General features: G+C 42.5%; 1 protein-coding gene across 7 annotated transcripts in view; it reads right to left on the bottom strand.

The window, feature by feature from the left end:
- Positions 1 to 12,905, bottom strand: part of znf462 (zinc finger protein 462) — a 128,652-nt gene that overhangs the window by 22,278 nt on the left and 93,469 nt on the right. For 6 of the 7 annotated variants that reach the window (XM_052019389.1, XM_052019386.1, XM_052019385.1 and 3 more), the window contains 2 exons: positions 3,944 to 4,117; positions 1,942 to 2,045 (listed from right to left, as the gene is read on the bottom strand). In XM_052019389.1, coding sequence (XP_051875349.1) covers positions 1,942 to 2,045; positions 3,944 to 4,117 — 278 coding nt within the window. Of the gene's footprint in view, positions 1 to 1,941; positions 2,218 to 3,943; positions 4,118 to 12,905 lie in introns of all 7 variants that reach the window. The other variant, XR_007956620.1, reaches the window with a different exon arrangement.

Genomic DNA, 12,905 nt, shown 5'->3' on the forward strand with positions numbered 1-12,905 from the left:
AAATGCTGGCCTTGTCGCTGATGCCCACATCCAATGAATGAAAAAAAATACATCACTTGTTCCCAGGGTATGGAAATCCTAGCACAAGGAAAACTACTTCTTGGAGATCCAGAACAACTCTACCTTGCCAGGATAACAGTAATAAAACCCAAAAAAGTTGTTAGAAAATTCTGGGCAGCTACCTTAACTTTGAAATTTTTACTTGAAGGATGACTGACAAAAGTCACTTCTCACAATCAAAGTCGAATAGGTTGGCTGCTAAAATGTTGCTAGTTAATGAACGGTTACAGTGCTGGTAATACCATTAATCTCCTTCTCTCTAAAGTTCTCCAATCCAAATAGCGGGGACAATCAATTGTCTATCAAAGAGCTTTTAAATTATGAGTATCACACTGTGAGTACAATATATGAAATGTGAGCTTCAAAACTGAATTTGTGAAGGCAGCTTGAACCATGATATGCAAGTAAAATAAAATGGGCTAAATAATATTAGCTAAACAATTGAATATTCACAGATTCAATTTTGAAGCTCATATTTCAGTAAATTAAGCTCTTCAATTTCTAGCGATTAGGGATCTCAACCATGCAGAGCGATTGCCTAAATTTATGCTAATATTGTAAGTGAGCCAACTGTAGCTCAGTGGGTATCACTCTTTCTACTGAGTCGAAGGTTATGGGTTCAAGCCCCACTTCAGAGACTTGAGCACAAAATCCAGAGTTTCCAGCGCAGTACTGAGGAAATGATGAGACATTAAACCAAAGTCTTGTCTGCCTTCTCAGGTGGATGCAAGAGATCTTGTGGCACCATTTCAAAGAAGGGAGGTGGGAATTATCAACTACATCCTGATCATCATCAAGAAAAAATATCTTGGTATTACCACAGCACTGCTTGTGGGATCTTGCTCTGTAGAAATTAGCTGCCGTTTTTCTTACAGCAGTGAATGCACTTGGAGTTTCTCACTGACTGTGAAGGGCTTTGGACATCTTAGCCCATAAAAAGGATTAGTAATACAAGTCTGCGTTTCTAATGAAGCCTATTAAATCAAATTACAGAATTAAGGACCTTTCTCGCAATTAAAGGTAGCAGCTTTATCCAAATAAAAAACTGATGCCCAGTCACATGAGATATTAGGGCAGGTAAAGCTTGGCCAAAGTGGCAAGTCTTAAGGAATGCCTTGAAAAAGATGGCTGTAGGGACAGTCACCAGCAGTGGAACTGTTAAATTCAGGGATATTTAAGAGGCCAGAACTAGAAGAGCACAAGCGTTGGAGAGTTAGAGGGGTTGACACAGATAGAAGAAAACAGGCCCTTTGGCCCATGATGTTGTGTAGAACTAATTAAGCTAATGACACATAATCCCTTCTGCCTGCACGTGATCCATATCCCTCCATTCTCTGCATATTCGTGTGCCTATCTAAGAGCCTCTTAAAGGCAGATAAAGGCACACTGACTGTTTACAAATTAGGAATAAAAGGACAAGATGCAGGAACGCAAAAACTGAAAGTCTCACCACATCCAACAGCGGTTAGCTGAAATATAAAACGAACAAGGGACAACTATATGGGAGAAGCTACCTTAGCAGGTGAAGCAAGTCAGCAATGTTACAAAGTTGGTTGAGTGGAATGTTTAAAAACCACAGTGTAAGGAAATGATGATTGGCTTGCCATGCCTGGGAAGATTCAGTCTCTGATATACAAGGCTTCCCTCAACTTTTTGATTCATAGTGCAAAACCTAAGTGTAAACACATCCTGGCCCTCTTCAGTCCAACTGCTGAGCAGCTGTGATATTTCTGCCTTGGCCTAATGCATTCACCCCTCCAGCAGTCAGAGCCACTGGGTCTGTTGACTCTTAGCAAGAGCGTTAGCACTTTGTGAGCCCTGTGGGCCACAGTCTCGTGGTACACAGTCGCAGTCAAACAAAGAGCTTGAATGTATACTTACTTCTGCCGGAAAGCAGTGACGAACAAACAATACTGGCAGTGATGCTTGCCTTCGCGGCTGAACAGTGCAGAAGCGGCGTGACTCCTCTCGTGGGAACGCAAACCCTGCAAGGACATTAGAATCCGATCACACTGACTGCACGGGTATCCCCAAGGGTGGCGTCCACACCAGTGGCATCCTCCTCCACCTCCAGCTCTGCGGCTCGTGCACTCCCCCTGGCAAAGCCTCTGACAATTTTTCCGCTGATGATACGGAAGTAGTTTCTCCATCTGTGTTCTAGTGGGAAGAACAACATTAGGGCATAAGAAATTTAGACCATTTCGGCCCATCGAGGCTGCTCTGCCATCCAATCAAGATCACGGCCAATCCTGCAACTAAGTCCATTTTCCTGCTATTCCCATAGTCCTCTAATTGGTGTCCAATAATCTATTGAGGTCTTAAATACAAGGAATGATTGAGTACCTGAGGCAAAGATTCAAAACCATCGAGTGAAGAAATTCCTCTTCATCTCAGTCTTAACTGGCTGATCCCTGATTCTGCAGCTCTGCCCTCTAGTTCCAGACTCTCCTGCCAGATGAACTAGCCTGTCGATCCTGCAAGGTTTTAATAGGATCACCTCTTGGATTCACTGGAGATTAGAAGAATGTGTCCTTCTTGCTCAATTCCATCCCCCGGACGATTCTCTCATCCCAGGAATTGATCTGGTAAACCTACAGTTGCATAGGCTCCAGGTACAATCTTTCCTTGGGTATCAAAACCAAATCTGGACTCAGTACTCCAGGTGTGGTCTCAAAGCCCTGTATAACCTCAGCAAGTAATCCCTTGCAAAATTTTGCTGTACGTTCTTGGGCGTTAACTTTCTGTAACTCAGGAGTACATATCCCTTCTCCCTCAACACACGCTCTGAATATCAGCATTTACTGATCCCTCACCCTCTGAAGAAAATATTCTGCTTTCTATTTTTCTGACCAAAGTGGATAATTTCACCCTTCTCTGGAATTTTTCTTCCCCAATGCCATCTCACTGAATTAGTCTACGTCCATCCAGAAACTGAATTTTATTGAAGAGCAATTTTGGACTGGCCTCCAGACAAATAATGCATCTTCCCTAGTAATCAAATGCCTCCCAAGATTAAGGAGAGGGATGAAAGTAAAAATGTGGGCTTCAGAATACGATTGGAATTTAGAAGGTTATAAGTGATTTAATCCAAATTTAGGGTGGGTGTAGAGAAACTATCCCTTCTAGGACTTGAGGGCATTGGTAAAGTATTGCTGCCAGGCTTTTCACGAGCAAGGTTAGCAGACACCTCCACTCACAAAAGGTAGCAAAAAAGCAAAACTCCTTTCCACAAGAGGCAGTCAAATTTTAAAATCTAAAGTTCATAGATTTCTAGTAGCCAAAGATTTTAAGGGTGAAAAGATGCATATATGGAGTTAATATACAGATCAGCCGTGATCTCACTGAATGGCAGAGAAGGCCCAAGGGAATGAAAGGCCAGGTCCTGTTCTGATGTTCCACACGGGCAGTGTACAACACCTACTTTCCCCAAAGGAAGAAAACTCACAGGCAACAGTATCATGTGATTAGAAATGGGTCTGGTGCAGTCAATCTGGCTGCTCCTAAAGAGTGCACCATCTGCCTGCCTATCAGTTGATTTATGGGTTAATTTCCAACGATCATCAGTCAGACACAAGGGCCTTTGTTTGAAGGAAGATTCAGCAGTGTATAGCCAAGGGGCAAGATGGGACCCTTCACTATGGCACAGATGCACAGACCCAGTAGAACACAGCTTTCTGTTGGCAGAACAGACCAATGTTGATAAATAGTACAAAGGCTCCAAAACGTAAATAGAAAGAAATGTTATCAGTTTTATAATACACAACAATGGCATGCACACTGCAATATCACACCGCATTCCAAACTGGATAGCAAGGCCCTTGTAACGACATATATAGGGACCCATTTGAAAAGCCGGCAATAAGCTTCCAACAATAAAACTCACCTCATCACCAGTGCGGACAGTATCTAGAGACTCGCCAAATGCAACATGCTTGCGAAGGTGGTTCGATATAGCTCTGGGTGTTGGATGGACTTCGAAACAAAAGCTGCACTTGTAACCAACGACATTCCGCTCCTTGACCAATGAAACGGGGCTTGATGCTTGAACATCAGCAGACTGAAAGATAAAACAGGATGAGTATTCAGATGTGGAGGCTTTGGAGAGGGTACAGAAGAGGTTTGCCAGGAAGCTGCCTGGATCAGAGGGTATGAGCTGTAAGGACAGGTTGGATGTACTTGGGTTGTTTTCTTTGGAGCGTCAGAGGCTGAGGGGAGACCTGATAGAAGTTTATAAAATTATGAAAGGCATAGACAGGGTAGACAGCCAGAGTCTGTTTCCCAAGGTAGAAATATCGAATACCAGAGGGCATTCCTTTGTGAGGAGGGGAAAGTTTAAAGGGATGACTGGTGGCAAGTTTGTTTTTACACACGGAGAGTGGTGGGTGTCTGGAAATCACTGCCTGGGGGTGGCCGTGGAAGCAGATATGGTAGAGGCATTCAAGAGGCTTTTCGATAGGCACATAAATATGCAGGGAATGCTGGGATATGGATCATGTGCAGGCAGATGGGATTAGTTTAATTTGGCATCACGGTCAGCATAGACATCGTGGGCCAAAAGGCCTGTTGCTGTGCTGTATGTTCTATATAGTTGTTTCAGGTTTACATCCTCAGAAGGTTCAGATTGATTAGGGGAAAAAAAACATTGGATGACTCTCATTTTCATGTTTTTTGGCAACAGTTGTGGTTTGTGGGAAGTATGCTCACTTCTGAATCACAGGGTCAATGGTTTGGGTTCTACACCAAAGGCCTGGTAATTGGTTTATTATTGTCACATGCACCAAGATACAGTGATAAGCTTTTGTTTGGATGCCATCCAGACAGATCATTTGCTAAGTACATCGAGGCAGTACGCAAGGAAAAAAGTTGCAGAATATAGTTACAAATAAAGTGCAGTGCAGGTAGACAAATAAAGTGCAAGGGCCATGGCGAGATAAATCGAGAGATCAAGAGTTCATCTTTATCGTACAAGAGGTCTGTTCAAGCATCTGATAACAGCGGGATAGAAGCTGTCCTTAAGCCTGTTGGTATGTGTTCTCAAGCTTTCACATCTTCTGCTTGATGGTAGGGGGAGAAGGGAGAATGACCGGGTGGGAGGAGTCCTTGATTATGTTGGCTGCTTTCCCAAGGCAGCAGAAGTGTAGATAGAGTCAATGGAGGGGAGGCTGGTTTAATCTATGCTGACACTCCACTGACCTGCACTGAGCAAGTGCTGGAGGTGTACTCTTTCCGATGAAACACTAAACCAAGACCCTTTCCGCTCTCCCTGGTGAATGTCCAACAACCCCATAACAATATTTAAAAACAAACAGGTGCGTCCACTAGCCGGATAAGTGTTTATACCCAAAATGTCATCATTAAAACAAACCCTCTGGTCATCAACTTGTTCTTTGTTGGAGCTCACTGTGAGCAAATTGGCTGCCTCATTTCCTAACGTAAGCACACCTTAGAAGCCGTTCATTAGCTATGAAATGCTTTGAGATTTCCTGAAAGTGATGCTATAAAAATGAAAAACTTTTTATCGTTTCTATGCATGCAGCGCAAGACTCAAACAAGAGGTGCTGTGACGTTGGTGTGCATCAGTCACTTAAACTGGGTACACATCCATCAGTACAGATATAGTTTTGGCCCTTCTACTGATTGGCTGGGTCCTGTGCAACAACCTCTCAAACACTGGATATGTTGTGTAAAGGGGAAACATGGATAGCACTGGTGCTTTGTGAGAGTGCGTATTGGTTTGATGGCACAATGAATGTAAAGAAAGAGACGTACTGATTGCATTGTATTTCCTCTATACATTTTTATAGAGCAATATCTGAAACTATAAAGTTTCTAGTCAAAGGAGGAACACTTGCATTTTGTTTTAAAAGATTATCTAAAACTGTTTTTTTTAAAATGTGCTAATGAAGAACCAGCCTCAGAATTTTCCTGACACCATTAGCAGTGACTTATATCTCCATGACAACTTTAACAAAGTAAAACATCCCATAAAGCTTCATGGGAACATTAAGAAACAAATTCTGCCATCAAGCATGTTAAAAATTTTTATGAAGTACGTTTTAACAAGGGTCTTAATGGAGGAATCCATTGCCACAGAGGGCAGTAGAGGTCAAGTCATTGGGTGTAATTAAGGCAGAAATTGATGGGTTCTTGATTGGTAAGGGAGTTAAGGGTTACAGGGAGAAGGCAGGAGAATGGAGTTGAAAAAAATCAGCTATGATTGAATGGCAGAGCAGATTTGATGGGCCAAATAGCCTTGTTCTGCTCCTGTATCTTACGGTCTTTTGGAAAGAGTGATAGAGGGGAATATTGGTTTAGAACTAGAATTCCAGAACATAAGCTCAAGCAGAGGAACTGCACATGGTGGATTGAAGAAAATGGGGATCAGCAAGTCCAGAAGTGGAAGGGGTGGGGAAATGAAGATTTCTTTATAAATTATATGATGTAGGCATCACTGGCAAGCCAGTATTGCCCTTGAGAAGGTGGTGGTGAAGCACCTTCCTGACCCACTGTAGTCCTTCTGGTGGACGTGGTCCCAAAGAACTGGTGGGTCGGGTGCTCCAAGATTTAGATAAGGAAATAGTGATACATTTCCAAGTCAGGTCAGGATGTCATCTGGAGGGGAACCTGCGCAGCAAACTCATGCACCTGCTGCCCTTCTCCTTCATGGCAGTGGAAGTCACTGGTTTGGGAGGTGTTGATTATAGAAAACTGAACGGAGTCAAGTGAAGTTCTAAAAAGCTTCATTTACTCAGGAAGGAAATACAAACTTATTCATATATTTTATTTAAATAAAAGTAACAGTTACATCACAGGAAGACACTAGATTTTTCTTTAAAAATTCATTTTATATACCCAGCTCGTTTCTTTAGAATTCACATCTTGATCAAATGTTACTACGAGTTATTTCTAACATCCCAATTAACACGGACTTTCTATTTCTGTCTCATAGTCCTGCCTGGCAATGGAATCTGCAGAGCGATCCAAAATAAACTTGAAAATTCATTAACATTTAAAATCAGCATCTTCACTTTGTGACAGAATTGCAGGTAGAGGAATAATGGTGATAAGGTGCTCTTAAAAACACCAGGATCACTTCTCCAAAAAGAATTCCCTCAGTCTCATCTTAGAAGAGTAGAAGAAATAGGAGAAGGAAGCTATTCAGGCCCTTTCGTCTGTTGCACCTTCAACAAGGTCCTAGCTGGTCTTTTACCCCAATACCATTTTCCTGCCCTATCATCATATTCCTCAATTCCTCCAAATCCACAACTGTTTCAATCTCTGTTTAGATGGCAGTCAATGATGAGCCTCCAGGGTAGAGAACTCCAAAGCTTTACTATACTCTGCGTGAGAAGTTTTCTCATTTCAGACTAAGACAGCCTACCCTGATTTAAGATAATGATCCAATTTGCAGAATCATCCCAATATAGCTTCCTGATTTCTATGGTTTTCCCAAAGCTTTTAGAATCTATGCTGAGATCTAAATGGGATGCAAGGTTTTACACGTAGTTTAATGAAACTGTAAGGGAATTACCATCATAACCCAAGCAACTACACATAGAATGTAGTTATATATTAGCTGGTTAACTGGAATAACAGTTCTATTACTTAACCAAACCTTTGAACTTTTAACTCTTTTGTGGTTCCACATAGTTGCATAGTAATAAGGATTCTGTTATCGATTCCTTTAACTTGCAATACATTGCCACTGAAAGTCATTTGTTACTTCTCAAATGTAAATTTTATTCTGTTAAATTCAATATAATCTGCCATTTCACAAAACTTGCATTTCTATAGTACCATCCATGAGATTAGAATATCCCAAGGTGCTCTGCTGCCTGCTGAATCCATTACAGCCATAGCATGAGAAACATGTGTAAGTTACATATAATTTATGTTAATTTGTTTATGCTAACTGATGTCTGTTTTGTAATGTACTGTGCTGCTGCTGCAAAAAACTATTTTTCATGGTAGAAAGATAGCAGACCGACGTAAGAAACAGAAAGTTGTAATAGTAGGGGATTTTAACTTTCCACATATTGACTGGGACTCCCATACTGTGAAAGGGCTGGATGGCTTGGAGTTTGTCAAATGTGTTCAGGAAGGTTTTCTATATCAATATATAGAGGTACCAACGAGAGAGAATGCAATACTTGATCTCCTGTTAGGGAACCAGACAGGTCAGGTGACAGAAGTACGTGCAGGTGAGCATTTTGTGTCCAGTGACCATAATGTCATTAGTTTCAAGTTAATTATGGATAAGGATAGGACTGGTCTTCAAGTAGAGGTTCTGAATTAGAGAAAGGCCAATTTTGTGGAAATGAGAAAGGACCTAGGAAGAGTGGATTGGGATAAGTTGTTTTCTGGCAAGGATGTGCTCAGTGAGTGGAAGGCCTTCAAAGCGAAATTTTGAGTGTGCATGTTCCTGCCAGGATTAAAGGCAAAGTTAACAGGCATAGGGAACCTTGGTTTTCAAGGAATATTGGCAATCTGGTTAGGAAAAAGAGAGAGCTGTATAGCAGGCATAGGCAACTAGGCACAAATGAGGTACTTGAAGAGTATAGAAAATGTAAGAAAAGACTAAAGAAGGAAATCAGGAAGGCAAAAAGACACGAGGTTGCTTTGGCAGATAATGTGAAGGTAAACTTGAAGGGTTTCTACAAGTATATTAAGAGTAAAACGATAGTAGAGGACAAAATTGGTCCCCTAGAAGATCAGAGTGATCGTCTATGTGTGGAGCCTTAAACAGTTTTTTTGCATCAGTATTTACTCAGAAAACTGGCATAGAGGATATGGAAGGAAGGGAAACAAGCAGTAGTGTCATGGAACATTTAGAGATTAAAGAGGAGGAGGTGCTTGCTGCCTTACAGCGAATAAAGCTAGATAAATCTCCCAGGCCTGACATGATATATCCTTGGACCTTGAGAGGGACTAGTGTAGAAATTGCAGGGGCCCTGGCTGATATATTTAAAATGTCCTTAGCCATGGGTGCGATGCCGGAGGACTGGAGGGTAGCTCATGTTGTTCCATTGTTTAATAAAGGCTCTAAAAGTAAACCAGGTAATTACAGGCCGGTGAGCCTGACATCAGTAGTAGTTAAATTATTGGAAGGTATTCTGAGAGATCGGATGTACAAGTAGTTGGACAACCAATGGCTGATTAAGGATAGTCAGCATGGCTTTGTGCGTGGTAGATCGTGTTTAACGAATCTTGTAGAGTTTTTTTTGAGGAGGTTACCAAGAAAGTAGATGAAGGAAAGGCTGTGGATTTTGTCTACATGGACTTTAGTAAGGCCTTTGACAAGGTCCCACATGGGAGGTTAGTTCAGAAGGTTCAGACACTAGGTATCCATGGAAAGGTTGTAAACTGGATTCGAAATTGGTTGTGTGGGAGAAGACAGAGAGTGGCAGTGGACGATTGTTTCTCAGACTGGAGGCCTGTGACTAGTGGTGTGCCTCAGCGATCTGTGCTGGGACCATTGTTGTTTGTTGTCTATATCAATGATCTAGATGATAATGTGGTAAATTGGATCAGCAAGTTTGCTGATGACACGAAGATTGGAGGCGTTGTGGACAGCGAGGAAGGCTTTAAAAGCTTGCAGAGGGATCTGGACCAACTGGAAAAATGGGCCAGAAAATGGCAGATAGAATTTAATGCAGATAAGTGTGAGGTGTCACATTTTGGAAGGACAAATCAAGGTAGGACATACACAGTAAATGGTAGGGCACTGAGGAGTGCGGAGGAACAAAGGGATCTGGGAGTTCAGATACACAATTCCCTGAAAGTGGCGTCGCAGGTAGACAGGGTTGTAAAGAAGGCTTTTGGCATCCTGGCATTCATAAATCAAAGTATTGAGTATAGGAGTTGGGATGTTATGGTGAGGTTGTATAAGACATTGGTGAGGCCAAATTTGGAGTATTGTGTGCAGTTCTGGTCACCTAACTATAGGAAGGATATCAGTAAGATTGAAAGAGTGCAGAGAAGATTTACTAATACGTTGGTGGGTCTTCAGGAGCTGAGTTACAGGGAAAGATTGAACAGGTTAGGACTTTATTCCTTGGAGCGTAGAAGAATGAGGGGAGATTTGATAGAGGTTTACAAAATTATGTCGGGTATAGACAGAGTAAATGCGGGTAGGCTCTTTCCACTTAGATTAGGAGAGATAAGTACTAGAGGACATGGCTTTAGGGTGAAAAGGGAAAAGGTTTAGGGTGAGCTTCTTCACTCAGAATGGTGGGAGTGTGGAACGAGCTGCCATCTGACGTGGTAAATGCGCGCTCACTCTTAAGCTTTAAGAATAAATTGGATAGATACATGGATGGGAGAGGTCTGGAGGATTATGGACTGGGTGCAGGTCAATGGGACTAGCGGAATAAAGTTTTGGCACAGACTAGAAGGGCCAAATGGCCTGTTTTCTATGCTGTAGTGTTCTATGGTTCTATGGTATTTATACCTATGTATGCCTATGACAGCAATAAACTTGAACAGTCCATTCGTACAAAGCAAGCTCCTACAAACAGGATGTGATCATAGCCAAATACCTGTTTTGGTTACTGGTCAGATGAAGACCAGGGAGAACTCCACTATTCTCTGCAAGAGCGCCATGGGGTCTTTTGAGAGCGCATAAAGGGCCTTGGTTTGACAGAGACACGGAAACAGCCTTCAGCCCACCCATTTACACTATAAATATCAACCCCATTTTTATTCTCCCCAAATTCTGAGCAACGAACCCCATATTCTTCTCCTCACCCACATATTAGGGGCTATCTACAGTGGCCAAATAACCTACCAACCCACATGCCTTTGGGACGTGGGAGGAAATCAGAGCACTCGGGGGAAACTCATTCGCCACAGGGAGAACGTGCAAGCTCCATAAGGACAGCACCGGAGGTCAGGACTGAACTCAGGTCTCTGGCACTGAGAGGCAGCAGCTCTACTAGCTGTGCCACCGTGCTGCCCTCAACTCAAAGACTGCATCATGTAATGCTATAGTGTGCCAAGTCTGCCAGAACACCAGCATGAATTTGCAAATCTCTGGAGGTGTTCAACCACAGCCTTTGACCTTAGGGACAAGAGTGATACTCACCAAACCTCAGCTGACACATCAGTTAGATAGCTGAAACTCCAGAAGGCCAAATCACAGAGCATTACAAGTCACACCTCCAAAACCTATGAAACCTTTCCAGAGTTTTTCTGCAGTTTCCTAATCCAAAATTTGTTCAGCTTGTGATAACTTCCTCCTAAAAATGAGTTCAATTTGTAAATCCTTCTCTATTTCTTCCCCTTTTCCAAAGTCATACATCAACTGCAGATTAGATGTCAGTTATGGGAGAATGGTACCTAGACTACCCCTCTACTCCAATGGAACGCTTTCATTTCCAATATTCTTTCACCTCTAAAACCACAGTCCATCAACTCATCTCAACATTCGGGAAAGTAAGATTCAGACTGACATTCACACTGCCAGTGACACCACAGTTCTGTTGACCCACACAATACAACCACCAATTTTCACCTTGAGCCCAAATGTTTAAACAAGACCGCCTGAGGTTTGCCCTTACTATTGCTGAAGCATTAACCATTGTGGAACATTCACTTCCTATGACCACACTGTGTGGGGTTCAAAAACAAAGAGAAACCTGCAGGTGCTGCAAATCTGAAATAAAAACGGAGCATTTCCAACATTCTCTGTCAGGCAGCATCTATGGAGTGAGAAACAAAGACAATGCTTCCAGCTGAGACCGACACCCCAGGCTTTCCCATGGACCTGTAAATACTCGGCATTCAATTATTTCTCATTAGCTTCAGAAAGTTATTTTTGAATCCATTTTACTCATCTTCCTATCACTTCAGTGGAAACACAAGAGACTGCAGATGCTGGAATCTGGAGCAACACACAAAATGCTGGAGGAACTCGGGGGATCAGGCAGCATCTGTGGACAGAAATGGCCAGTCGATGTTTCGGTTCAAGACCCTGAGAAAATGATGCAGCATACCAGAGTTTATAAGAGCAATTAGGGATGGGCAATAAATGCTGGCACGGCTGGTGATACTCAGAACCTACCAATGAATACGTTTTAACAATTCTATGAGAAACAACTTCCACTGGGGTTAGTCCAGAACAAGGAGGCAGCACTTTTAACATCAGAGCCAGGGTGTGTTTTAGGAAATAATATAATCACACAATGAGGCAAGGAAATCATAGACTCACATAGAGATATAGTATGGAAACAGGCCCTTCAGCCCGCCAAGCCTGAGCCAACCATCAACCATCCATTTACACTAATCCTACAATAATTTGCCAAACGCAGGCAAATGAGGCCAAAGAGTCTGTTTCCATTGTGTATTATTCTCAGACTCTAATTCCATTCTTTATTCTCCTCACATTCTCATTTCCCAGATTCTACGACTCACCTACACACAAGGGACAATTTACAGTGGCCAATTAACCTACCAACCCACGTCTTTGACATGTGGGAGGAGCTGGAGCACCCGGGGGAAATCCACAGTCACAGGGAGAACGTGCAAACTCCACCTAGACAGAACTCAAGATCAGCATTGAACCTGGGTTTCTGGTGCTGTGAGGCAATTGCTCTACCAGTTACACCACTGTGCCACCCTGCCTAATAAAACTTTGAAGGGACATAGGGAAGTTCTTCAGCAAGGTTAATGAAGTCACGAGTGGGGGAGAAATTCAGCCAAAAAATGTATATATTGGGGTCTTCACCAGGAAAGACAGCAACTGAAAGATATACAAAGACTGAGGGAGGCTTGCTTCTGAATGACAGCTCTGGCAAAAGGCCCAGAAACCCAGCTGCTCAGAGGCCAAGGGAGATAGCAACTGAAGA

The sequence above is a fragment of the Pristis pectinata genome, chromosome 7, assembly GCF_009764475.1.
Source record: "Pristis pectinata isolate sPriPec2 chromosome 7, sPriPec2.1.pri, whole genome shotgun sequence".
In the NCBI taxonomy this organism is placed as follows: domain Eukaryota; kingdom Metazoa; phylum Chordata; class Chondrichthyes; order Rhinopristiformes; family Pristidae; genus Pristis; species Pristis pectinata.